General features: G+C 38.6%; 2 protein-coding genes across 5 annotated transcripts in view; one reads left to right on the plus strand and one right to left on the minus strand.

Annotated features, from left to right (window-relative positions):
- The window catches only part of BRF1 (BRF1 general transcription factor IIIB subunit), a 166,747-nt gene that overhangs the window by 41,492 nt on the left and 97,859 nt on the right, over positions 1 to 27,396 (plus strand). For both annotated transcript variants that reach the window (XR_011971825.1, XM_072629827.1), the window contains exons 4-5: positions 4,997 to 5,028; positions 19,272 to 19,344. Coding sequence is in view for 1 of the 2 variants with exons in the window: in XM_072629827.1 (XP_072485928.1) it covers positions 4,997 to 5,028; positions 19,272 to 19,344 (105 nt within the window). In the remaining variant the exon portion in view is untranslated. The remainder of the gene's footprint in view (positions 1 to 4,996; positions 5,029 to 19,271; positions 19,345 to 27,396) is intronic.
- Positions 14,374 to 27,150, minus strand: BTBD6 (BTB domain containing 6). 3 transcript variants are annotated; one of them, XM_072629830.1, is made up of 6 exons: positions 27,031 to 27,150; positions 25,841 to 26,369; positions 25,375 to 25,675; positions 24,942 to 25,032; positions 24,595 to 24,713; positions 14,374 to 14,835 (listed from the first exon to the last, which is right to left on the minus strand). In XM_072629830.1, exons 3-6 carry the CDS (start codon positions 25,587 to 25,589, stop codon positions 14,802 to 14,804), a joined length of 459 nt encoding a protein of 152 aa, XP_072485931.1. In that variant the 5' UTR covers positions 25,590 to 25,675; positions 25,841 to 26,369; positions 27,031 to 27,150; the 3' UTR covers positions 14,374 to 14,801. The 3 variants fall into 3 exon arrangements, with proteins under 3 accessions (XP_072485931.1, XP_072485929.1, XP_072485930.1); XM_072629828.1 differs by lacking the exon at positions 14,374 to 14,835 and adding an exon at positions 22,836 to 24,245; XM_072629829.1 differs by lacking the exons at positions 14,374 to 14,835; positions 27,031 to 27,150 and adding an exon at positions 22,836 to 24,245 and having other exon boundaries at positions 25,841 to 26,492.

Below are 27,396 nucleotides of genomic sequence, written 5' to 3' on the forward strand. Positions count from 1 at the left end.
GTATTAAATGTAATTTTTAGTGCATAATGATCTGAAAATGATGCATTTAATATTTCTGCCGTTCTGCCTCTGATTGTGAGGTTTTTATGCCCTAATACATGGTCAATTTTTATATAGGTTCCATGTACCACTGAGAAAAAGGTGTATTTCTTTCTACCCCATTCAGTTTTCTACAGAGGTCTATCTTTCATGTCTAACTTTTCTAAAATTCTGTTCACCTCTTTAACTTATTTTTTGTTTATTTTGTGGTTAGATATCTAGTTCTGAGAGAGGAAAGTTGAGGTCCCCCACTTAGTATAGTTTTACTGTCTAATTCTTCCTCCTGTAACTCATTTAACTTCTCATTTAGAAAATTGGATACTATACCATTTGGTGCATATGGTTAGAACTGATATTACTTCATTGTCTGTGGTACCTTTTAGCAAGATGTAATTTCCTTCCTTGTCCCTTTTAATTAGATCTATTTTTTGCTTTTGCTTTGTCTGAGATTAGGATTCCCCCCCTACTTCTTTTTGTTCAGCTGAAGCATAATAGTTTGGGCTCCAATTTTTTACCTTTACATTGTGTATGTCTCTCTTCTTCAAATGTGTTTCTGGTAAACAACGTATTGTGGGATTCCAGTTTTTAATCCATTGTGCTATCCACTTGCATTTTATGGGTGAGTTCATCCCATTCACATTCACAGTTATGATTACTGTGTATTTCTCTCCATCCTATTTTCCCCCTTTTTATACTTTTCTCTCTCTCATTTTACCCTATCTCTCCTCAAAAGTGTTTTGCTTCTTATTGCCACCTTCCCCAAACCACCCTTTCTTCTATCAGTCCATTCCCCCCATCTCCCCAGTGGCTCTTTCTCTTATCCCCTTCCCTTCCTACTTACCTGTAGGGTAAAATAGATTTCTATACCCAACTGAGTGTATATATTATTCCCTCTTTGAGCCAACTCCAATGAGAGTAAAGTCCAAACAATGCTAACCCCCCTTCTTTCCCTCCACTGTAATAGTCTTTTGTACCTCTTCATGTGATATAATTTACCTCACTCTGCCTCTCCCATCTTCTCTTTCTCACACTTTAATTTTTTTTAATATCATCCCACCAAAGTCCCTTTGCCTATGCATATTCCTTCTATCTGCTCTCATAGAGATACAGTTCTTAAGAGTTACAAGTATCATCTTCCCATGTAGGGATGTAAATAGTTTAACCTTATTGATTAACTAATTTTTTTTCTTTCCTGTTTACCGTTCCATGTTTCTCTTGTGTCTTGTATTTGAAAACTGAATTTTCTGTTCAACTCTCTTATTTTTATTAGGAATATTTGAAAGTCCCCTATTTCATTGAATGTCTATTTTTTTCCCCTGAAAGATTATGCTCAGTTTTTTGGGTGGTTGATTCTTGGTTATATAATACAAGCTCCTTGACCTGCTGGAATATCATTCCAAGCCCTCTGATCCTATAATATAGAAGTTGCTACGTCCTAAGTAATCCTGTGATCCATTAATATTTGAATTGTTTCTTTCTGGCTGCTTGCGGTATTTTTTCTTTGACCTGAGTGTTCTGGAATTTGGCTATAATATTTCTGGGAGTTTTCATTTTGGGATCTCTTTGAGGAGTTGATCAGTGGATTCTTTCAATTACTATGGTACCCTCTGGTTTTAGAAATATCAGGGCAGTTTTCCTTGATAATTTCTTGAAAGATGCTGTCCAGGCTCTTTTTTTTTTTTTTGATCATGGTTTTCAGGTAATTCTTAAACTCTCTCTCCTGGATCAGTTTTCCAGGTCAGTTGTTTTTCCAATGAGGTATTTCACATTTTCCTCTATTTTTTCATTTTTTGATTTTGGTTTAATTGATTGTTGATGTCTCAAGAAGTCATTAGCTTCCAGATGCCCAATTCCAGTTTTTAAAGAATTAATTTCTTTAATTTAATAACTAAAGTAAGCTTTTGTACCTCCTTTTCCATTTGGCCCATTCTACTTTATAATGAATTGTTTTCTTTTCAGTGAATTTTTGTACATTTTTCCCATTTTTTTTGTTTTTCCTCTCTTTTTTATCAAACTGTTGATTCTTTTTTCATGATTCTCTTGAATAATTTCTTTTTCCAATTTTTCTTCTATGTCTCTTATTTGGTTTTTAAAATTCTTTTTGAGCTCTTCCAGAAAGATCTTTGGTGTCTGAGATCACATAGTATTTGTTTTTGAGGCTTTTGCATGTTGGTGCTTTGATATTATTTGATTTGATATTGATATTATTGCCCTCTTCTGAGTTTGTGCTTTGATCTTCTTTGTCACCTCATTAGTTTTCTGTGATCAGGTCTTTCCACCCTTTTCTCCTCCATTTTCCAGCCTATTTCATGACTTTTAAAGTTGAGCCCTGCTCTGGGGTACAGGAGGTACTGTCCCAAGCTTGTTGGCCTGAAGAATCCAGGGGCCTGGTTACTGCAACAGTGCCTCTGAGGATGGTGGCTCACCTGTTGTGCTGGAGGATCCAGGGCTGGCAGTTCACCTTCTGAGCTGGGACCATGGGAACTTGGAGCTAGCCTGATGAGCTGAGACCACATGGCTTTTGTTGCTGATTTTTGCTGAGTTTAGGGGCCTCCTACTGGTTTACTTGGACACTGCCTCTGCTGGGCTGTCTTCTCCTTTTACCCAAGCAAAATAGACCTTTCTGTTTCTGTCGTGCTTCTAAGTCATTTTGCACTGGAAAATTGTTTCAGCTCTTCCTTTTGTGGGTTCTGTTACTCCAGAATTTGTTTTGAGACTTGACTTAAAGTTGTTTTGAGTCAAACTGGGGAGAGCTTAGGCAACTTCCTGCCTTTTCTTTACCATCTTCCTATATTTTTCTTTTCAAAGGGATCACGTATTTTAAAAATATGACTTCTGTTTAGTAGCATCCTATATTTGAATCATATTGTATTTTCCTTTGGGAACTTCGTTGTTTGAATATATCAATAGAGCTTTACTGTTTTACACCAAAAATTTAAAAGTATGTATTAGATTATTAGATTGATTCTAGTCTGTCTTCTATATAGAGCTCACATTTTACCTCCTTCCTTCTTCAACGTAAGCCAATAACTGGCTTACAATTTTTCCCTCTTTTCTAACTCCTTCCCTGTTACAAAGGGACTTAACATACATGTTGATTCTCCCTCAGATATCCTAAGCATTCCATTCTTCAACCTTTTTGCCTCCTTAGAATTACTCCTGTACCTCACTTCAGTCATACACAAATGATGGTTGTACCCCTGATCTTGCCATCATTTTCAAATGTACCATCTCCATCTTCAAAAATCCTGAAATACTCTTATCTGAACATAATCTATTGGCTTTTTACCTCTCCCTCTGCCTTCCGTTATGTCACTTTACTCTTTATCCTCACTATGACCTTCAATTCCTTGACCCCTCAGTTCTCTCCCACACCATCTCCCTTGCACCAGCCACTCTCTCTCCTCTTCTCATCTTGACTCTTGGTGAACCAATCCAACTCTACACTGTCCTCTCTTGAATCCTTAGCCCCCTTATATCACTCATTATACCCTGCCAGGTCTTTGACTTGGTTCATTCCCACCATTTGTTGCCTTTGTGTATACACACATACTGCTGAATGAAGGTGGAGAAAATCACACATCCTTTTTGACTAGGTCAACTACAAATTTATGTTACACAACCTCCACTAGCCCTCACTGCTTTTAGGCAATCCTGCTATGTTTTCCTTTTTAACTCACTATCCCACACTCCACAGCAGCTCTTCCAAAACTTTTCATCCCTCCTCAGATATTCCATGACTCCCCCTCTCCACATTCTCTCATTTGCTTCACATTTTTCATAAAATGACCTTCCTCTTCCCCCTTTTTCATCTCTCCAGCACCTTCTTTCGCCTTCTTTTCACTCTTGTTTCATATGATGATGTATCCTTACTCTTTATCAAGGCAAACTCCTCTGCTTGTTCCAGTGATCCTGTTCCATCCTGTTTCCTCCAACAGATTACCCCCTTTGCCATTCTTACTCTTTCACCATAATGTTAATGGAATTTAAAGATCTTCTTCACCCCTTAGTAGGCCCATATGACCAGCTTTGAGCTCTAGCCCAGCCCACAGCTTGAGTCACATGGAGCCCATGATGGGAGGAGCTTGCAGAGCTGAGGCAGAGCAGCTAGTATGAGTGACAGAGGAAGGAATTTTGCCTAGGGGAGCTTGTTTATGGGGAAGCCCAACAGAGGAAAGACTTGGAGATTTTGGTGCTCCCTGGATTGGTGATATGTATAAATTTCTTTCTTACTATGGTGAAATTGGCTTTCTGGTATCTGAATAAATATTTTGGTTTTGCTTTTGAGGATGAGAGTTATTTATATTTTCTGAATTTACCCTGGAAATACACATGCATATTCATAGCAGCTGCTATAGGTATCACATTGGTGTTACTTTCACCTATTTTCAGTCTCTCCTCTGCTGGCTTATTTCCTCCTGCTTACAAGCATGCCTATTTCTCCTCTCTTGAAAAAAAAAAAAAACAACTCTCTTATGATCCTTCCATCTCTGCTAATTATTATCCTGTTTCTCTCCTTCCCTTTTTAACTAAACTTGAAAAAATGATCTATGATAGACACATCCACATTCCACTAAAACTACTCCTCCAAAGCCATCAGTGATCTCTTAGTTGCAAAATTCAATGACCTTTATAAAGTGATTTTCCTAAAATGCAGGTCTGATCAAATTAACTCTAACCCCTCACCCTAATAAACTCTAATGGCTTCCTATTGCCTCCAGGTTCAAATACAGAATGTTCTGTTTGGCATTCAAAGCCCTTCATAACCTATCCTATATACCCTATTCCCCAACACATACTCTTTTATCTAGTGACAGTGGCTTCCTGGGTGTTCTGTTGTCAATCTTGTGGAGCCAATTGTATTACTGCTTTTTTTCTGTACATTATTTTGGATATTACATATACTGTTTTTTTAGTTCTTCAACTGAAAAGTCTATTTCCTTGACTTTTCCCACAGATATGTTACTTGACCTCAGTGACCTTCTACAGGTAAGATTTTTTTTCTTAACTCTCTTTTCCTCTTACTAGATAGTGAATGCAGACAAGCACTGCTAATGCATGGCATGCCATTTAGTAGAGGGCCTGCCTCCTTTTCTCTTTGTACTGGCAGGGGAAGAACAATTTGAATAAATTGGAAGACCTTTAAAATTTCAGTCTCTAATCAAATGAAGAACTTTTATCCTTCAACTTAATTTTATAATGATTAAGCATCTGTTATACATAAAGAACTCTGTAAAGAGCTGGGGATACAAACACAAAAATTAAACAAACTTAAAGGCTCTTTGGTGGCTTGGGTTATAACACTGTTACAGAGAGTAAGTAAATAGAAAATAATTTCAGGACGGTAAGAGTACTAAGATCTAGGGGAAATCAGGAAAGGTTTTTTTAATAGAAATTGCACCAGAGGTGAGCTTCGAAAGAAGCTGTTGTTTCTGAGAAAAGAAAATGTATTCCAGGAATGGGAAATAATCTGTGCAAAAACATGGAGGTGGCATGCTGAGCTGGAGGAACAGCTTGTTGACTCTTGCCTGGAATTAAAAGTTCTTGAAGATCCATATATTCTATAGCTAATCTACACTAACCCTCAAACACTCCATCCATGTGTTTGTAACCTATGGCCTTGTTCCCTGAAGTGCTCTGCTCTGTTTCTTTTGCCTCTTAGTTTACCTGGATTACTTCAAGCTCGAAGCACACTTTTGGAAGACCTATTCTGGTCTCCCCCCAGCTAATACTTTCTCTTTCAATTTATATATTGTCTCTCCCGCTAGAATGTATGCTGCTTGATTGATGGAAATTTTTTTTTCAATTTTGTATCCCCCTTACTTAATGTTTGACATATAGTAAAGACTTACTGTAAACTTGCTGAATAAGTGTGAAATGGTTGGTGGGTATGAGATTAAGGATGACTCTGAGAAGTTAATTTAAGTTAATTTATTCTAGAAACACTATGGAGTAACTGAAGATTTTTGGGTAGAGGAATGCTATGACCAGATCAAGCTGTTGGAAGATTATTTTGGCAGCTTTGTAGAGGCTAGATTATAGAGCAGATTGATTGTTAAAGGGAGAGGCTGCCAATTTAGAAAGATGTTTTAATACTTTTGTCAAATGATGATGAGGGCCTGAAGTAGTAAATGAGTTATTTTGGAGAGAGAGGAGGGAAGGGAGAGATGTTGTGGAGGTAGAAGTGACAAGAATTGGCAACTAGTTAAATATAAGGAATAAGAGATAAGAAAGGGTCAGAAAATGCTTAGATATTATGAACTTGGGTGACTGAGAAGATGATGTCCTTACAGAAATATGGAATTTTGAAGAAACAGCTAGTTTAGCATGATTTGCCATAATGTAACTGCATTCAGCAAAGTGTCTGGCTCTTCATCCTTTGGAAACAAAAGAAGTGAGAAAGCTCAATAAACTTGTTCTAAATTGGGGCCTTAAAATGAGGATATTCTCTTTTAAAAGAACAAAATATGAATTAATTTGTACATTTACCTTTATCTATAGGCAGCTAGATGTTATACTACATAAAGGGCAGAACTTGAAGTCAGAAAACCTGAGTTCAAATTCTGCTACCCCAACCACTTAGTAGCTGTATGTATGACCCTGGGCAAGTCTGTTATCTACTTTTAGTCTCAGTTTCATCATCAGTAAAATGGGGATAATAATGACTTGTACCTCACAGAGCTGCTATGAGGATCAAGTGAAGTAATTTTTGTGAAGTGTTTGGTAAACTTTAAACTGCTATTATTATTGTCCTGGAGAAAATTACTTTCAAGTAATAAGGAAAAAATGGATAATATTTGAAAAGTGCTTAGCATAGTATCTGACATATAGTAGGTAGCATGTAAATACTTTTTCCTTTCTCTCCTTCCCTTCCCTCTTTTATTGAGGCTTTTTATGAAATGATGAACAGTTGTGTATGTATAATCACACAGTCTGGAGAACATGAACATACTTGCACCTAGTAACAATAATTGTTTTACGTTATATCAATCAGATGGTGCAGGTTATTTTGGGCCTTCCATTTGTTGTGTGAATGGAATCTCTCAGAAAGCTACTGATCAAATAGAGTTTGGTCAAGCTAAAAATAATCTCCTGATGTGGTGATAATCTAATGAATCTTGGCTTCACATACTTTACATTGCTCTAAGATTCTCCGTTGAATTAAAGCAACACTTCCTTTCAACTCAAGTAGTTTTCCAATAAATGTGGAAAAAATAATGCTTAATTGTTTGGCCCTTAAAATCTGAGTTTTATATTCAGTTTTGGAATGGCAAAAATAGGAAATATAGCTGCACTCACTGGGTTCACGTGGATTTTCTCTAAAAAAGGGTAGAAACTGCAGTGTTGAGTATCTTGCTTGTTGATTAGGCAACTGTGCTGTTAATTTTTCTCCAAAAATATCTTTGTGTACCTTTATTATTGAGGTTATAATATTTGTAGAATTAGTCAATCAACAGACATTTATTAAGTGCTCACTTTGTGCCAGGAACTGTGCTAAGTCTAGGGATGCAAAGAAAAACAATAATAGTTCCTTCCCTCTGTGAGCTTACATTCTAGTGTGTAAATGAAATGTAAATAATTAGTACATGCAGGAGATACATATACATATGTATTACAAACTATCATGTGATAGAGGTGGGGAAGGGATAGAGCATAGGTACCCTTGGAAGGAAAGGTACTAGCAGTAGGGGGATTAGAAAAGGCCTACTGTAGAAATTATTTCTTGAGCTGTATTTCGAAGGAAGCCAGAGATTCTAAGAAGCAGAGCATTCTGGACACAGGGAACGGCTAGTACAAAGGTATGAGAATTCAAAATAGAGTGTTGTGTTTCGAATAGCAAGTATGCCAGTATGACTGGATTACATTAGCATGCAGATGAGAGTAAAATATAAGAAATCTAGAAAAATAGGAAAAAGCTAAATTGTGAAAAGCTTTAAATATTAACAAAGAGCTACATATTTTATTTTGGATGTAATCTGGAGTCAGTGAACATTTTTCAGTGGGATAGTGACATAATCAACTTTATCCTTTAGCAAAACAACAACGGAGAATTCAGTGAAATGGGGCTAGACCTGAGACTGGAAGATCATTTAGAAAGCTATTCCAGGCAAGAGGTGATAAAGGCTTGAATTAGGGTAGGGTGTATTTGAGTAGAGAGGTAACCCTGAGGTTGTAAACCCAGGGGATAGGGAAGATGTTGGGGGAAAAATAATGAGTCTTATTTTGAAAATGTTGTATTTGAGAGGCTTTTGGGACATCCATTTTGAAATGTCTAAGAAGAAGCTGGTCATGGAGGAAAGAGAGTGAGACTGGATATATAGATTTGGGAATCATCTTATTCTCTATGGTAATGTATAGAACAAAACAGAGTGAAAATAGAAGAGGGCCTTTGCAGACAACCACAGTTGGTGATGTCGCAGACCCATACTGCGCACTCTTAGACCCATATCAACTCACTGTGACAGAACAGATGCCAACTGGCCACTTTGTCTCTAACGGATTGAGGAGGGGATAAGAATCCAGGTGTAGCAGGCAGGGTCTTCCTGAGAAGGACTAAATTCCGCAAAAGCAGCAGTGGTATGACTTAGACATCCTAGGAACAGAACTAGGTTTCAGTTTCACCTTTTATCCCAGTCTGAAGCCTGTAGAGGAATTACTTCCTGCAGGGAAGGAATCCCAGAGCAAAGGGAAGCTTGTAGTTCTGTCACTCTGGTTCTGTCTGCTGGTTCCTCAGCAGAAAATTCCCTCTGGGTGACAGGGGCTGAGTCCTATAGCAGTCTAATGTTCCTCAGACCCAAACCCACATCAGAAACTTAAAAAGGTCAGACCAAGGTGACAACAATCAGATTGTGCTCTGCATCAGACCATTTTGGGGGCACTGAAGACCTTCAAGTCCTCAACTAGAATAATACCACAATACTCAGTACCCCAAGAAAGTAGCAGCAGTCCCACCCCAAGCATTTCCTTTAGAAGTGTGTAGAACTGAGCCCTGATATAAAGTCCAAAATCAGGAAGTAGGCTTAAAGAAGGAACAAATAAAACAAAGCATCCCACCAGAAAAAGCTATTATAGTGATAGGGGCACTGAAGACACAAATCCAGAAGAAGAGAATGACTCCAAAACATCTACAAGCAAAGTCACAGAAAACAGCAAAGCTTAGAAACAAGTTTTAAGTAGATTTCTAAGAAGAGCTGGCTTTCAAAAAGAATTTAAACTTTTTATCAGCAAAATGAGAGCTCTTGAGAAAGAATTAGGAAAGAAATGAGAGCTATAAAAGAAAGAATTAAAAGGGAAATTAATAGTTTGGGCACAAGAGGTACAAACCTTGTCCAAACAACAAAGTTTCTGAAAATTACAATGGACCAAATAAAATACAATGGTTCCATAAGACAGCAGGAAATATTGACAAAGTCAAAAGAATGCAAAAAAGAAAATATAAGCTGTTTCCTAGCCAAAACAAGTAACCTAGAAAATGAGGAGAAAAAATTTAAAAATCACTGGGCTGCCCAAATACTATGATCACAAAAAGAGCTTAGGCGTCATATTTCAAAAAATCTTAAAACAGTTCAGAGCTCTAGAACCAGACAACAAAGTAGAAATAGACCACAATTGGTCACCTCCTGAAAGAAATTCCCAAATGAAATCTCTTAGGAACATTACAGCCAACATCCAGTGCCTCCAGTTCAAAGATAAAATACTACGAGCAGGTAGGAAGAATTAAAATATAGAGAAGCCATTGTCAGGATTACACAGGACTTAGCAATGACCACTCTGAAAGGGGTATAGGGCTTGTAATATGATATTCCAGAAGGCAATGAAACTTAAAGGCAAGAATAACTTACCTAGAAAAACTGAGTATAATTCCTCAGGGGAGAAAAAGGGACTTCCAAGCATTGTGAAAAGACCAGAGCTGTGTAGAAACTTCGCAGTTTTAAGATAAACACAAAAAGGCATTAAGAGAAACATAAAAAGGTAAACACAGATTTGTAGTGTTAAAGAACTAGAAGATAAACAGCTTATATTCTAATATGGGAAGATGATACATATGTACCCTCTGAACCCTGTCATCATCCGGGGTCATAAGAGTCTAATTAGAAAAGGTCTTCGCATTTTCTGTTATATGTTGTTCATCTTAAGAGAAGACTAGAAAGAAAGGAAGAAGGATATACAGGAGGGTTTGTGGAAGAGGGGGCTGGAGAAAAAAGGTTAGGGAGAATTTTCTTACATAATCAGAGGTTATAGTAGAAATCTGCATTGTGTGTGTGTGTGTGTGTGTGTGTGTGTGTGTGTGTGTGTCTGTCTGTCTGTCTGTCTGTCTGTCTGTCTGTGTGTTGTATACATCTTTAGTAGACAAGGAAGGGTGGGGAAGGATCATCTGACATCACAACCTCACTTTTATTTGAACTGGTTAAAAGGAGGAAAGAATAATATACGTAGATAAATACATTTCACTTAACAAGAAAACAGGAGAGGAAAGGGAGATGGGAAGTTAAGAGGGGAGTGCATATGAAAAGGAGAAATTAGTCCTAAGTATAAGTGAGCACATCCTTAACCAAGAATGTACAAAAATATTTGTAATTCTTTTTGAGGAGGCAAAGAATGAGAATCTGAGGGGGTGCTCATAAATTGGAAAATGCCTGAACAAGTTATAGTATATAAATGTAATTGAATACTATTAAATGTTGAAGGGGATAATTTCAGAAAGGCTTGGGAAGACTTGTATGAACTGATACAGAATGAAGAAAACAGAACCAAAACAATATACATAGTGAGAATAACATATTAAAGATAAAACTTTGAAAGAATTAGATACTGTGTTCAGTGCAATGACCAACCATATTTCCACAGGACTAATGATGAAACATGCTACCCACCTTCTGATAGAGAGGTAAAGCACTCAATGCAGAATGAGATATATTTTTGGATGTGGCCAGCCATATTTTCCAGATTTTTTTTTAACTGTATATGTCTGAAACACGGCTTGTTTTTCTTTCCTTTTCCTTGGGGGGAGGAGAGGTACATTTAAGATGAGAATAAGAGACATGGATTTCTGCCAGTTATAAAAAAATATATAATTTTTAAAAATTTTATCACTGGTAACCCCAGAGCAGTTTCAGTTGAATGCTGAAGTCAAAAACCAGATTTCAGTGTGGGAGTTTGCAGGAGCGAAAGTGGAGGCACCAGATATTGCTGGCTTTTTTCGAGGAGTTTAGTTGAGAAGGGAGTAAATAAATAGGATGATAATTGGCTGGTAAGGTAAGATCAAGTTTAAGTTCTTTTCTTTTATTTTTTTAAGATGAGGGAGATTTAAATGTGTTTGTAGGCAGCCAGGAAGGAGAGATTAGCTAGTGAGAGAGTGAAAATTAGAGCTGCGGGGAGGAATGGTAATGGGGACAGTTTTCTGGAGAATTGGGGAAGGGAAGAGTATTAGAGTCCTTGTACAGGGGTTATGATACAATATGAGATGAGAAGGGAGCTCTAATGAAAGTTTCAATTTTGAGGGTACGGGGAGGATGTTTAAGTATGATGCAAGGTCCTCAACTTTAAGGCTGGGGTCAAGTGGATGAGTTTTTATAAGAAAAAATATTGATACTGTGTTTGAGGTTTTATGTATGTCAGTTGCAAAGAATTTTCTTTAATTTAACATTAACATCTAAACATTTCTCTCTCCCCAAATTAAATTAACATAGTTTCCCCATGCCTTCTGACTTGTTCTCTCTTCCCAAGACAATTTTATACGAATATTGAAGGGATAAAAGATCACAATATGTAATAATCCAATTTGAGGTTAACATTTCAGAATAGTAAATAACAGAAGAACCATCTCATTCATTCCTAGGCCACTCTCCTCCAGGAATACATGGAGTTCCTCTCTCTGATCTGTATCTTAGTCCTTTTTCTGTTACGAATAAACCTTAGGACCAATTGCTTTAGGGGATGGACAAAGAGAAGATGGCCTTTAGGTGTGTCCAGAGCCCAATCTACAGATACTCTTTCCTCTGAATTTTAGTTACTATTACGACCCTTAAACCATTTCCTGAAGAAATATCTTGTTTGTCCTCATTTCAAATAGGGAATTGTGGGAAGGGAGTTTTTAGACCAGAGAAATATTATTTCTGGATATTGCTAGAGAATCTAAAATGAGTGTTTTTAATATTTTTGAAGAGTTGTGAAAGAAGAAATTTGGAACACTTGCTGTGTGTGGGAGACTAAATTGCTTTGGAAAAAGAATGTCTTGCAATTGTGACGGCCCAGTTAAGATTAGGTGCCAATTTGTAGTGAACCTAGTCATCACAGTTCTATACTTCCTTTACCTCTGTTCAGCAGGACTTGAATAGGAGTGAGGGAGATAGATGTCAGTAATCTAGGTTTGAGGTTTATGGAAATATGATGGTCACTATAACAAGGTTACAAGGGACTAAAGAACAGAGCAGAGAGGATGCTTTTATTGTTCATTTGTTTTCAGTTGTGTCTGATTCTTTGTGAATCTGAGGTTAAACCATTTGAGGTTTTTTGGCAAAGATAGTGGAGTCGTTTGCTGTTTTCTTCTCCAGCTCATTGTACAGATGAGGAAATTGAGACAAACAGGGATAAGTGACTTGCCGAGGCTCACATAGCTAGTAAGAAGCCAGATTTGAACTCGGGAAGATGAGTTATAGCACTCTATACACTGCATCACCCAGCTGCCCAGAAAGGATACTATGGAGTTGAATTGATTTGTGGGGTCAGGATTGAGAACGGAAGAGAATTTAGGCTGAGGGATAGAGGAATTAGAGGTGTAAGTGAGCACCAAGCAGGACTCAGGGTTGTAAGACACAAAGAAAGATTGAGTTAGAAAAGATTATTATCAGTTAAAGGAATTTTAGAGGTTATGAACAAGGAAGTGTAATATTTGTGGGTGATGGCATAGGCAAGGATGTCATCCTCTTTGTGCATAGCTATGGTGGAGTAAACGAGTAGGATTAAAGTAGTTAAAGCAATAGACTGTGAACTAGATGCCAAACTCATTGAGAAGGGTGAATGTTGATTTGGTAGATAATGGCCACCAGCCTCTGGATTTGTTGTTAAATTTGGATAGCTTAAAGGAGGAATATTACTGAGTGATGGTAGTAGAGGGAGACACTAGAAGTGGCAGTGACAAATAACTTTCAGGTTTGCAAGGTGGTTTCATATCTTATCTATTTTGATTCTCAAAATAACTCTCTTAAGTATGACTATATCATTCTCATTATACAAATGAGGAAACTGCTATTTAGAGATGTTATAGCTAGAGACTCAGGGTTTGAGTCTTTATCTTCAGAACTCCAAATCCAGCACAGTAAACATTGTGTTACATTGCCTCTAAAAGCTATTCAGTGATTCAGAAATCAAAGAATTAGGTAACAAAGTCAAGTTAACAAGCATTTATTAAGTATTCCTACCATGTGGCCAACACTATGCTACTCATTGGAAATACAAAGGGGGGAAAAAGCCCAATAAAATCCTGTCTTTCAAGAAACTTACAGTCTAATGGAAGAGATAAAGTGCCAACAACTATGCAAGATAAAGTGAGGAAAAATTGGAAATAATTTTGAGAAGACACTAGCATTAAGGGACTTTGGGAAAGTCTTCTTACAGGTAGGATTTTACCTGGCACTAGAAGAAAGTCAGAGAAGGTAGAAGAAAATGAGGCAGGAGAGAATTCCAGGCATGGGTGTAAGGGTGACAGTGATGAAAATTCCTAAAGTCAGGAGATATGGAGTATCTTATATGAAGAATATCCAGGAAGGCAAAATCACTGTATTAAAAAGTATGTAGATATAGAATAAGGAAAAGGTAGGGCTTTAAGAATGAGTGCATTCATAGGCAGCAGAAAAGGAATCAATGGAGGCAATCTGATGGAAAAGACAGGAGTAGATGGGGTCAGTGATGGATGTGGATTAGGCCTTAGAAAGAAGCTCCAACTCTTTTTGTAAAAGTAGAGGAAGATGTCTGAATGATATGAGCTGAAGAGGAGGGGACAAGAGAGAGAGCCCTATGGGAATGGCTTCAGTTTATTTAGTGACAAAGGCAGGGTTGTCAACTGGAAAGGATATGGGGTAGGGTGAGCTATGGGAGATTTGAAGAGGAATAAGAAGGTTTTAAGACATGGATAGGAAGGTTTTAAGGCTCTCTGGGAAGGGGTGGGAATACTTTGGGGAAGGAAAACTTTTTTAAAAAAACTTTTTTTTTTTTTTAAAGAAAGACATAATGGTGAACATAGGATAGTGAATTTATTAGGTATAGAAAGATCCCCTTGCTGCAGTTAGGGTACAGTTGAAATTATGTAATAAATTTTTAGTGGACCCAGTCAGCATGGTTTCATGGTTTTCTCCAGCTTTATTCAGTAGCATATGAGAGAGAAACAGCACTCATGGATGACACTTTTAGAATTCAGGATGGTGGGACATTCAAATATATAAATGTAAGTTGATTTGCAGAGAGAGAGCACTAAAAACTAGAGGAAATCAAGAAAGCCTTGATGGAAGAGGTGGAAAATGAGTTAAACCATGAAGGAAGCTAAGGATTCTAAGAGATAGAAATGAGGAGGAGAAAGCATGGAAGATAGTCCCTACTATGGTACAGAGACAGCAGATGAAGTGCCAACTTAGAGAAATAGCAACTAGGACAGTTTGTCTGGAATGTGAGATATGAACGAGAAAGGTAAAATGGAACCAGACTCAAAGACTTTAACTGTAAAGCTGAGGAGCTGTTCTTTCTACCATCCAGAAGCCTTGGGTTCCTCATGGAGACACGACTTCTAGAACAGCAAAGTATCTGGAAAGGTGCAGCAAGGATACTTTTGTTACATATAAACGTGGCCTATAAAACCAGAGGGAATACACAACTTTTCTGAAGACTTTTGTGAAGGGTTCTGTGTCTGGGATGAAACTGAATTTTGTTTAGACATGAGATAAGCCAATAAATACTAAAAAAAAAACATCACAGTGATTTGCTGGCAAATCCAGTAGAACCAGTGATCTAGAGAAAGGTTACTCAGGCTCATGGAAATAGTACTACGGTTCAGGCCAAGTTCTGAATCAGTTTTCCTACTAAGGCCATTGGATAGAGGTTCTGGGTGATGCTGTATCTCTTAAAGGTCTAGAAATGAAAGCTAAATAAACAAAATTATACCTTTTTGAGGATTGTTTAATACCTTTTTTCTAAATTAGATATATCTCAAGGTCAGTTTATATATTAGTGCTTTTAAAAATAAAATTTTATTGATATCTGGTTTTTACATCATGAATTTTCTATGTATTTACAAACCTCATTCCTTCTCAGAGAGATATCCCTCATAATATTATGTGAAAGAATTTTCCACAAAATTAGAAAAACTTTGAAGTATTCACTTTCAGTTGTTTTGTTGTTGCTGTCATTCTTTCCATTTACATTGTGTATCTTGTCTTCATGATTCTGCTCACTTCACTTTGCATCAGTTTGTATGTCTTTTCCTACTTCGCTGTATTCATTACTGTATTGTAGTGGTAGAAGTTAATGAAAGACTTGGCAAAAGGCAAGACTTTAGAAGTAATTATTATATAATCCTTTCTCCCCCCACCTCCCCCAAAAAAGGCTGAGGACTTTGTACTGTATCCTAGAACATATGTGCAAGGCTTGAGATGGCTGAGATAGATACTTGACTTCTTGAAAAAGGGAGAATGACCTTTGCATTCCCATTGTATAGCACAATGCCTGGCACACAGTAAATACTTAATAGATACTTGTTTGATTGATTAGATTAAGATAGGGTGATATAGGCATACTGAATGAACCTCAAAGGAGGAGGGGGATTCCTGATTGAAAGTGACAGAGGAATGGTCTGGAAGAGGCCAGTGAGGAGTAAAAAGTATGTCTTCTCTTCCTCCTGACCTACAGTGTTAGTAGCATGGGAAGAAGTGTACTCTTTACTGGATGATGGTGGCTAGATATATGTTGTCTTCTGGAGGGAATCAGTATGAGTATAAAAGGACAGAAGGGATGAGAAAAGATGTTTAAGATAAAAGCATTTTTAGAGTTAAGGGCCTGGATAACCAGTGAGCCTTTTTTGTAAATAGGTATCCTGTTTATATGCAGTAGTATAGTATAGTAGAACATTGGATTTAGGATTAACCATCTTTTCAGAATGTAGAATTCCTATTCAGGTGCAGATAGAATCAAATGACCTTAAATAAGGAAATTCTTGATTCTGTAACGTATTAAAACTGTTTGAATGGGTGTAGGGGAGAGGAGTTATATGAAACATGGTCTGCTCTGGGCTTTAGGAAGTTGGACCTCATGGCTTGTGTCTAGGAAGGATGAGGATGGAGAAGTAAGAATACTAGCTTGAATAAAGCTATTGCAAATAGTCCAGGTGAGAAGTAATATAGTATGTGATATAGAACGAGTAGCATTGGGAAAAGAAACAAAGGGACAGATTTTTTTCTAGTTTCTATAAATGGGCAGATTTCTGTGTGTAGCTGGTGACCTCTTCGTTAATACTTATGTTGCATGATGACTGGAGATAATGTGACATGTACTTTTTTCTTCATGTTCTTCAGCTATAATTTCCCTTTTAAGCAAACTTGATTATTGAATAGACGGTGGTGTGACAGAAAGAGCTTTGCCGTTGGAGTCGACTAAATACCTTAGTTCCAACCCTAATAGATAACCCTGGTCAATTTACACGATTCTTCTGAGCTTAATTCTCTTCATCTGCAAAATGGAAATACATTTTTTCAAGCCAGCAAATTGAAAACATTAAATGTTCACTAGGTATAAAACTCAGTACCTAAAAATAGAGATGCAGAATTGAAAAACAATATAGTCTCTTTTCCTTAAAGAACTTAGAGTTCCTACTCTAATGGGAAGGGGGGGATGTGACTAGGATGTAAAGCACTTTAAATACCAAACAGAAGATTTTATATTTGATCCTAGAGGTGATATGGAGAAATGGCAGTTTATTGGGTAGGAGGTTCATTGCCAGACACTTTAACAGCTGAATAAAGAATGGATTGTAATGAGGAAAGACTTGAGGCAGGGAGCCCAACCAGAAGCTATTTCAGTAGTCCAGTCTTGAGTTAATGAGGACCTGCACCAAAGGTTACAATGGTTACAATGTCAGAAGAGAAAAAAGGGAACATATGCAAGCGATGTTACAAAAATTAAAATGGACAATCCTTGGCAATAGATTGGATAGAGAGGGTGAGAGTGAGGATTTCAAGATGACATCTAAGTTGTGAGCCTGGATAACTGGAATAACTAGTGCTACCCTCACAATTAACAACGAAGTCTGAAAGAAGAAAAGGATTTGGGGGAAAGAGAATGAATTCAGTTTTGGGACATACTGAGTTCAAGCTTGTCCACAGGCCCTCCAGGTTGAGATGTCTGAAAGGCAATTGAAAAGGAGAGACTAGAAGTCAGCAGAGAGGTTTTGATCTGTGTAAATCGTTTTGAGAATCATCAATATAGAGCTGATAATTGAATCTTTAGGAGCTGAGATCAAGTGAAATAGCACAGAGGGAGAAGAGAAGAAGTTCCTGGACAGAGCCCTATGGGACACTATGGGAAGTGGGTATGACCTGAATAAAGATCCAGCAAAGGAGACTAAGAAGAAATGGTAGGAGATAAAGTAGGTAGGAGGAGGACCAAGAGAGGGCAGTGTCCTAAAAATCTAGAAAGAACAGAGAATCAAAGAGAAGAGGGTGATCACCAGCATCAAAGGCTGCAAAAGGGCAAGCAGGATGAAGATTAAGAAAAGGCCATTAGATTTGGAAATTAAAAGATCACTTATAAATTTTTCTTTATTCTTTCCAATCAGCAAAAATCTACTCTTTCTCCCCGCTATTCCCCTGCCCCTCAATTGAGAATGAAAGAAAAATAAAACCATTGTTAGAAATTTATATAGTCAAGCAAAACAAATTTCCGCATTGGCTGTATCTTAAAAAAAAGTATATGTAGGTATATAAACACAGATATACCTACATATACATAAATGTATGTATATCTCCTCTCTCTTTTATACATATATATGTACATGAATGAATTATTTCCTTGTAATTAGTTTTCTAGAATCATGTTTGGTCATTATGGTCATTAGAGTTCCTAAATCTTCTCTTTGTCTCCATAGTGTCAATGAACAGCTTGTTTTCCTTCTATTCACTTCATTCTGTATAGGTTCATAAAAGTCTACCCAGGTTTCTCTGAAACCATCTCCTTCATCATTGAGATGGAGAAAATGACATTAGATTTGGCAATTAAAAGATTAGTAACTTTGGAGAGAGTAGTTTTAGTTGAGTGATGAGTTTTAAAACCTAACTACAGAGTTAAGAGAGTGAAAGTCAAGGAAGTTGAAGGCATCTACAATCGATAGACTTCTCAAGTTCTTTAGCCCACAAAAGGAAGGTTAGATATGGGATGATAATGGGGATGCATCAATCAAGTGAGGGTTTTTGATGGGAGAGATACAGGCATGTTTGTAGGTAGTAGGGAAAGAACCAGTAGACAGAAATTGAATATAAGTGAGAGGCAGCATGATAGAGAGGCAATCCATGGATTGGAATGGGATCACTTGTGCACATAGAGGGATTTGCCTTGGCAAGAGGGGCCACCTCTTCATCTGAGGTAGGCATGAAGGAGATAGTGGTAGAAGACATCTTGGTGATGTGAGAAGAGGAGCAGGGGAGAAGATGGGAAGGGAGACAAGGGTTTTAGCTGAAACTTAGTATAATAGGGAAATATAATGAACAAAAATAAATACACAAGATAAGTGTGACAAGGGCAAAGAAAAAATACTCTAAGAAGATACAAGGAAGAAAAGAACACTTTCAGTTCAGGGGATTAGGAACAAGTTTTTGAAGGTGGCAGCTATCACAGGCTGTTAAGAAAGAAAAATTTCAGTAGGTAGAGATGCTAAGGGAACATTTCAAATGGGTACGTGGAGGCAAGAGAAGTGCATGTTGGTAAAGGACAGCTGGTAGTATGATGTAGTTGGAATATGAATACTTATGGGGATGAGAGTGAGATATGATTGGAAAAATAGGCTGGAACTGGTGAAAATCAAGAGAAGTTATTTCAAAGTACTTTACAAGCTGTATGTACATATTTGCTATTTAAAATAAAGATTTTATTGTTGCTATCAGTTATAGTTTTTGTTTTTATTTTATAGTGGAATATCTTTCAAAAAATATTAACGTTAAAAATATAAACTCCAAGTTTTGGGTTTGTTTTAATAGGTGAATGTTTATGTGCTGGGGAAAACATTTCTTCTTTTGGCCAGAGAACTCTGCATCAATGCTCCAGCAATAGGTATGTTTCTGTTGTCTGAGTATTTGAACAGTACTTGTTTTCTAAAAGAGCACAGGTTCTTTTGAAGCCAGAGAATAAAGTGCCATGGTCTTTGAAGAAATAGAAGGGGTAGGGAAGGAGTACTTGAAAATCCAGAGATTTGCCAGGTAAGGAAATTTTGTAAAATTGTAAAAAGCCCATCATGACTAAGACCTACTTTGGGCAGAGAAATTTGAGTATTGTTCAAGGCTACTACCTCAGATGTGGGTTTTGGGATCATCTCCCAAAAGGCAACATGTGGGGAAGATGCATATCTTAGAAACTCTCATGCTATATAAAATTTTCTGTGGTTACTGTCTTGAATAGAAGGTTGTGGAGTCCTTTCCCACTCAAACCCAACTCATATTTTTTCAGATGAATGTTGCTACTGGCACCACTTTTGATTAGTCATTCTCTTGGAAGCGTGTGTGTGTGGTGTGTGTGTGTTATGTCAGAGGACGTCTGTATCACTTAGTTATTGGGAAGGAAACTAGAGGTAGTTTTACCTTAACTCTTCATTTGAGAATTATCTATGCCCTTTAATTTTTCTGCCAAAATTATCTCTGACACATTTGTTCATAAATTACATACTTAGGCCTCTGTTGGGCAAACCATAGATTAGGCACTCAGAGTTATTAACACCAGAGCTATCATTTTACCTAGATAAGGGATCACCATATGTCTAGCTACTAAGGAAAGAGATCAGGAGTCTAATGTCACAGAATTAAGAACTCTCTATAGAAGATTGTTTATGATTAGTTGCCTAATGCTTAGTGCAAAACAAGCAAACAAATTGCTCACGTTTTGATTTTCAATCCTGATCTGTGTAGAAAGATAAAATTTGCTAATCTGCATAGATTTTAGACTAGAAGGCATCTTGAAAATCACCTCATACAATCCCTTCAGTTTATAGATCAGACTCAGAAGAATGAAATCACTTATATAAAGTTACATAGGTAGCAGGTGTATTTGAACCCAAGTTCTCAGGTTCCAAATCTAGCACTTTCCTTGTACCATAGTGCCTTCCACCTGTCCAGTAACTTCTCATAGTACTTTTGCATATACCTTTTCTGAAATGGTGTATGTGGGAGCCTGTAGAAGGATATAGAGTGGTAAGACTGAGGTATAACTAGGAGGAATAGGAATGGGGGGAAGGAATAGTAACCAGAAGACAGAGCTGAGGGCATCAGTATTACAGAGGTGGATTTCAGCAAGACCCCAGAAAAGCTGTTATTGGGAGTGGCTATGGCATGGGTATATTCAAGGAACTGAGACATCAGTGGACAGATTTTATGAGCCCTATAGGCTATCCATCATCCCAGAGCCTAGGAGGGACCACGAATATTGATAAAAGCATCTATTAAAGCAATTCGATGTGTTTGGACTCAATGGCCTCTGCAAACCTTTGTTAAAGATTTCTGAGCCAGGTACTATGCATCAAGGGACCATGACAGTGTCTTTCCAAAATGAATGAAGTGCATGACAATACAAAATAGCATAAAAGGTAACAGATTGAGAATTTTGGAAACCAGATTTTAATTTAATATGAATATATGCATAGCAAACTCTCAATATCACTTAAAACATTTTAACTATAGGATTCATATTGCCAACTATCTACACTATCATTATTATAATTACTTAATTTTAAATTTTCTAAGTGACAGAAGCAGCAAGATGAGTGGTGAAAAGAAGGGCACTAGAAACAATTTTTTTTTAGGATCCACCTTTTTAAGTGGGCATAGAAGAAAAGATATACTCTATATAGAAATGAATTTTCCACATTACAAGTAGTAGAATTACTTTTTAACTGGTTATATATTTCTGTTTATTTTATAGCCACTTCATTTGTTTGTATTCCCATTGCTTAGTACATTGCAAAGCACATAGTAGGCCCTTAATAAATTGTTGTTGACTTAACATCTTTAAAAAATGATACCTGGGATTTTTCTCCATTCTGTTGGTTCAGGAGGTTGGTTTTTTCAGCTGTGCTTATGGTTTTTCATTTGTATTTGAAATTTGGCATTGTACCATCATTGAGGCAGTGTGGATAGAGAGCAGACCCAGAAGCCAGGAAGAACTTTGTTCAAGTTCTGCCTCAGACACATATCGGCTATGTGATCCTGGATAAGTCATGTAACCTCCCAGTACACTAAGCCAGTGATGTCAAACTCAAATAGAAATGGCGCCTACTAAACCTTTCATATATACATATATGTGTGTGTGTATGTGTGTATATATATATATATATATATATATATATATATATATATACACACATACACACACAGATTTACATTTACATTATCTGTTTTATTGTATTTTAAAATTTATTTTGTTGAATATTTCCCAATTACATTTTAATCTGGTTCTGTCCAGACTCCATGGAATCCATGTGTGTTTGATACCTCTGCTCTAAGGAAGTCTTTAAAATTATAAGTTGCAGAGAAGGTGCTAACTTGTATTAGTAAATGGAGTTATAATCCTGATTTGGGACTTTCCTATACTAATGAAAGTATAGCTCCCTTCCCTGTTTCCTTCTCTAACATCAGGTTTGGTATCCCAAGCCACTGAATTTTATTACATAAAATAAATCTCTTTTAAAAAATACATTTTAATTGAAATCTTTTGTTTTTATGTAATCTGTATCTTCTCTATCCCAGAAAACCATTCTATTTAAACAATGAATTTTTTGGTAAAAAGAAAAACAGGAAGGAGAGAAAAAAAGTCAGCAAAACTGAACAATACATTGAAAAAAATCCGACAATATATGGAATGTTCTGCACCTTTGGGCCCCATCTTTACAAAGGAGATTTATGTCTCTTCTTTGGGCCAACTTTGTTCCTTATAATTTTAAGCAATGGATTTTCAAAACAAATATAAGATTTCATTAAATTACATTATTTAAAATATTACTCTCCATAGCTCTAGAGTGCTACACTATATAAAAAACTAGCTCTCATTGAGAATTTTGTACATGTTCTAAATTATATTATTCTAAATAAGGTATTTTTAGATCAGTGGCCATGGATCCCTGTTAGCTCTGTAAGGGAAACAAGACTTGTTTGGTGGACTTTTTTTGCTTTTTGAGGTTGGCTTCTGAAACAAGCACACTTTTCTACAACTATTTCTTAATATTATTTATTGTCAGCTACTGAACTAGATGGTGTATTGGGGTTGACTCACAATAGTACTTCCTATGTTACTGTTCAAATGGGTACCACTTGAATTTTGATGTACTGATTCTTCTAAAGAAAACTGATTCCTTCTTTAGAAGAAAGCCTACGGATATCAGCAGATGAACCTGAGATTTTCAGTGTCATAAAAGCCTGTAATCTTCTACATTCCTTTAAATCAAAGCAACCCAGATAACTTTGGAAAATCAAAGCAGCATCTTTCTTATTAGAAATGAAAGTATGATGGTTGGGCAAAATTTTGTATTTTTTTGATAGAGAGCTAGAAGGGACCCCAGGGGCCATTTAGAATAAGTGATTTATTTGAATTTGCTGATTTGTATGCTTTGGAATTAGACATGAACCACAAAGAAATTTTTTTAAATGAATGTACAGATTTTTAGCGTAAAGAAAAAGATTTTATGTTTCACAGGATCATAAACAGCTCTATTTTAGAACATTTTTTCAAGATCAGCCATAATTTGCAAGTTAGTTGTCTACATATAGAATAAATAAAATAGGATTAAATCCAAGAGCATTCTTTCACTTAGTCTGAGAGGCTGCTATTTTAAGAGTAATGTAATAGCTGAACATGAAACAGCTGTAGAATTTTCTAGTTTTGAACAAATCCCTTTCATGTGCATAGCAGTTTTGGAATACAATCCTCATAAACTGTCTCATGCGTAGAAAATAAGCTCTGGAATCTGTCCTCCTTGGACCCCAGTGCCATTGGTACTGTCTGAGGAGCACTGGAATTGAAATGTCACTTTTCCACACTGAACTTCAGTCATTCCCTCCTGTCCAAAGTAACTAAGTTCATTTCCATCCAAGATGGCACTAACATTGTAAAATGTGTCTTGTTCAATTTGAACTGGATGTTCAAACCAGACTGAAAATGTATTACTGGATCCGTCTGAAAGGAACTTGGTCAGATTATGAGCAAGAACAACATTTAGCCTTTTAAGTTCAATTTTCACACTGTACTCAGCTTTCCCACAGCTTGATCCATATAACCCAAGTCCTGCAATAAATATCCTCTTATCTACTGCAAATTGGATGCTATCACATCGTCCACGGTACCTCCACTGATTGCTCCGATACGCAGATGACTGAAATCGGTGGCATCTCTGAGGGACAAGGCCTTTCCTTTTTGTCAGGGGAAACTCCAACTGTGGTTTCTTGGTAGCTGTGTACCATAAGAATATGCTGCGTGTTTCTTCCAGGGTTAGAATATCTGATTGAGCAGCACCATTGGCAAACTCCTCCAGTGTCATAGTTGGAATTCGTACTAAAAATAAAACTCTTCCCAATACTTTCCTCTTATTTCTTGGTGTAATTGGCAAACCTTCTCTTTTGCATTCAGCTTCTGCCCAGTTCAGAACAGCTTCAAAGATAACTACCTCCTTAGTGTTTAGTGATTCCCTGTTCAGGATAATCTCTAATGTTTGTTGATCTATTTCACAAAAGCCCTCTGACTTTAATGCCATCTCTGCTTGAGCATCAATCACTTCCCAACAACGCTGGGTTAGTTCTGGTTCCTCAAAGAGTCTGCTCTGGGAGAGCAAAACACAAGCATTTTTCGCCTCTAAACTAGTCTCTAGAAAATGGACACAAGCTTTTGCTAAAGCCGGAACAATATACTTCTTGGCAGCATAAAGAGTTGCAAGCACAGTGTCAGCTTCCAGGTCAATTTCATCACTATACATGTACCTAGAGTAAAACAGATTTAAAAAGGTACTGGTAGAGGGTGGGGGAAGTTTTACATACAGTTTTAAAGGCTACATTTAAGTAAGCGATACTATTTAAATGTTAATTCAGTTTTAAATAGCAGAGTATACATTCACCAGAAAAAAGATAACCTTTTAGAATTTGGGAGATTAGCAAGTTACCACGTCAATTGTTATTCATAGTGGATTTACCTGGCAGTTTTAATAAAAGTATTGATTTCTTAGGTCCTTAGTGTACAGCCTTTCCTCTACTGAGCACTCAGTATACATTAATTGATGACGATGCAGCCTAAGTCCCTGTAACCACTTTGTAATTTCAAGGCAAGACTTACTTTAACAGGATGAGAAAAGCTGCGGGCTCCACATCAGGTATATGGATTTCAGATTTGACTTCTGCAAGATCACCATAAAACATGGCATAGAAGACAGAGCTGCCAACTGCCAGCACATACTGTGAAGAAAAACATCTTGCCGGTAAACAGCTGTGTTCAATCTAATTAAATTCACTAGTCAATAAAGACTACAGAGAACTGTGAATACCTCCATATAAGCAAATTTGGCTTTGGTGGCTCAGGGTAATTAAGATGTATGGAAGGAATTTCACATTATATGAAATTACATTCTAAAAGGTTCCAGGTCTTCTCTAGTCGTTCACATGGGGGAAAATAGTTCTACAAACCTTATGAGCAGGAACTCGCTTTGATGCCTCCAGAGGGCCAATGATAAAGTGTACATCAGCCATGAGTTCATTATTGAACATCATTGCATTCCTGGAAATTGCAGAGGAAAAAAATGCTTAGGCCTACATCTTAACAAACATTTTAGCATACAGTGATTTTTCTCAACCTTCTCACTGGAAGATATTTGAACCAGACAGAGGTAGATGCTAGACCTTCAAACCAGTTAAAGGGAAAAGCCAGAACAGCTTCATCCCATTCTCATTTCTTGCAAATGAAACCACCACAGATTATGGTGAAGCTACTATGGATATCACACCACTGCTCTATGCCACAGTTTCTCCCCCAGTTTTAGACAGTTCTCTCTAGTAAAATATTTTCCCAGTGAGAAGTAAGGTCTGCCAGAATCTAACTACATCTGATCTGGCTTCTTACCTCTCTCGGAGAGTGGGGTAGAATGACTGCCAGTTGGTACTCTCGAAGTTGTTGTTAAGATTTTGCACTTGTGCTGGTGGTGGTGATTGGGCTGTTTGATGGAGGTGAAGGGAGCAATTCTTGGTACTGGCTGCAGTGACTGTGGTGGCAGTGGTAGTGGAATTACTGTTGGTAATGTTGGTATTAGCACTGGTAGAGTAAAGTTCTGCAGCCATCTTCTGCAGGGACAAGGGCCCTACCTCATAGCATACTGGCACCTTGCCATTAGCTATCACATTCTTTTTGAACTCCTTCAAGGTTACTGGAAGGAAGAAGAAAGAAAGTCAAATACTGCATGATTCTGACACTAAAGTAACTTGGGGCCAGTAGCGCGAATGAGAGCTTATACTCTCTTATACTTACACTGGGAGGGTCTGAACAGAACAAAACAAACTCAGGGGCCGAAGAGGGGAAGACCATTGCTCACCTCGGTTTGTGTGGGGCCAAGCCTCAGGCCTGGGGCAAGGTGGCCAAAGAAGTGGAGCTCTCCAGGGCTGATTGCAAATAGTCCAGTAGCAGCAGCTGTACAAATCCAGAGCCCTTCGTAGCTGAGAAGGCAGGCACCTTGCCTGCCCCTCAGCCAAGCACTAGGCTCAGTTCCAGGGATCAGTTTTGGGTGGGTTTCTTTTTGTACCCAAACAGCGAGACCCTGGGGGAGAGCTGCAAATTGCCTTCCAATTAAAACGGGTCAAATACGGATTAATCCCCGTTTAGTTTCCAGGCTAGAAATTCCTGGGCTGTGAAAACTGCTGCGCATCCCCCATTGGCGCGCACCCTCCGGCATAGCTGTAGATCCGTGGGCAGAGTTGGTAGCGGGCGCAGGGCGGGGTTGGTCCTGACGCGGGTCTGGAAGGGGAGCTGAGCTACTGGTGCCCCAGGGCGTGCTTTCTGCCTTCAGCCATTCGGGTCACTTGGGCACTTATCTGTCCGGACAACTTCTTTGCGGGTGCTGGGGGCTGGAGGGAGAGCTGCTTGTTATTCAGTAGGTGCTGAGGAGTCCAGTTCTGGCACCTCTCCCCTCCCCCGCCCTTTTTCCTCCTCTTTCCTCCCTCCTCCCTCCTTCCTTTCTCCTCCTCCAGAGCCGCCCTAATCCTGGCCAGCCTCAGAGCACGTCAGCAGTTAGCGGCTCCAATGGAAAGAGCTGATGAGCCCAGGCTCCCCCCATTTTCCTCTCCCTTGCCCAACCCAGACAATATGTCATTCTCCCCGCGGGTCGCCCACTCCCCACTCCTTATTGCTCCTTAGGGAAGAGGGGGTCCCTGCGGAGGTGGGCTGCGATGTGGGCCCCCATCCTAGGAAAGCAGAGAGAGTGCAGAGGCCGGGGGCCCTGGAGGCCCAAGGGCCCGTGGGTGCTGTTACTGTTGTCTTTCAACCCCCCTAGAGCCCTGCCCGGCTCCCCTCGGCCGTGGAAGCTGACCCCGCCCTGGGGCAAAGGAAGGAGTGGTCGTGTGGTGGGCTGGGCAGTGCCTCCCCCGAGCGCAGGGCTTGAGGGCGGCGGCGCTCCCTGCCCCCCACCCCACCCCGCTTTTTTATTACTCCGTGTCCTTGGGGCTTCAGGCTGTAAAATCTCCCGCCCGGTGCCCCCTTCCCTGCCCCCAAGGGGACGTGGGGCCGTACCTGGGCTCCTAGCCTTCTCTCCTCCCTTTGCAGGCTGGGAAAGTTTGCACGGAAAGCTTCTTGGTGGAGTCAGAAGCCATGATTCCTAGCTGGGAGGGGAGGGGCTTGGGCTTGCTGGGCCAGCTCCGGGGCCTGCGCCCGCCGCCTGGTGGGGCCGAGCGGGGGCGCTCCTTCCCCGCCCGCTCCCAGCGCACCCCTCCCCCAAGCGGTCCTGGGGAGCCGCCTCGGCCCAAGCCCCGCAGGGAATCTAGCACCCTGAAAAGTTGCCGCAGACTGATGCTTCCCGAAGAAAAGAAAGAAACGAAAAAACTTGGATGGCCAGTGTCTCTGCAGGGAGGAAAACTGAGCTGGGCCTCCCTCCCGCCC

Source organism: Notamacropus eugenii, chromosome 1 (genome assembly GCF_028372415.1).
Source record: "Notamacropus eugenii isolate mMacEug1 chromosome 1, mMacEug1.pri_v2, whole genome shotgun sequence".
In the NCBI taxonomy this organism is placed as follows: Eukaryota; Metazoa; Chordata; class Mammalia; order Diprotodontia; family Macropodidae; genus Notamacropus; species Notamacropus eugenii.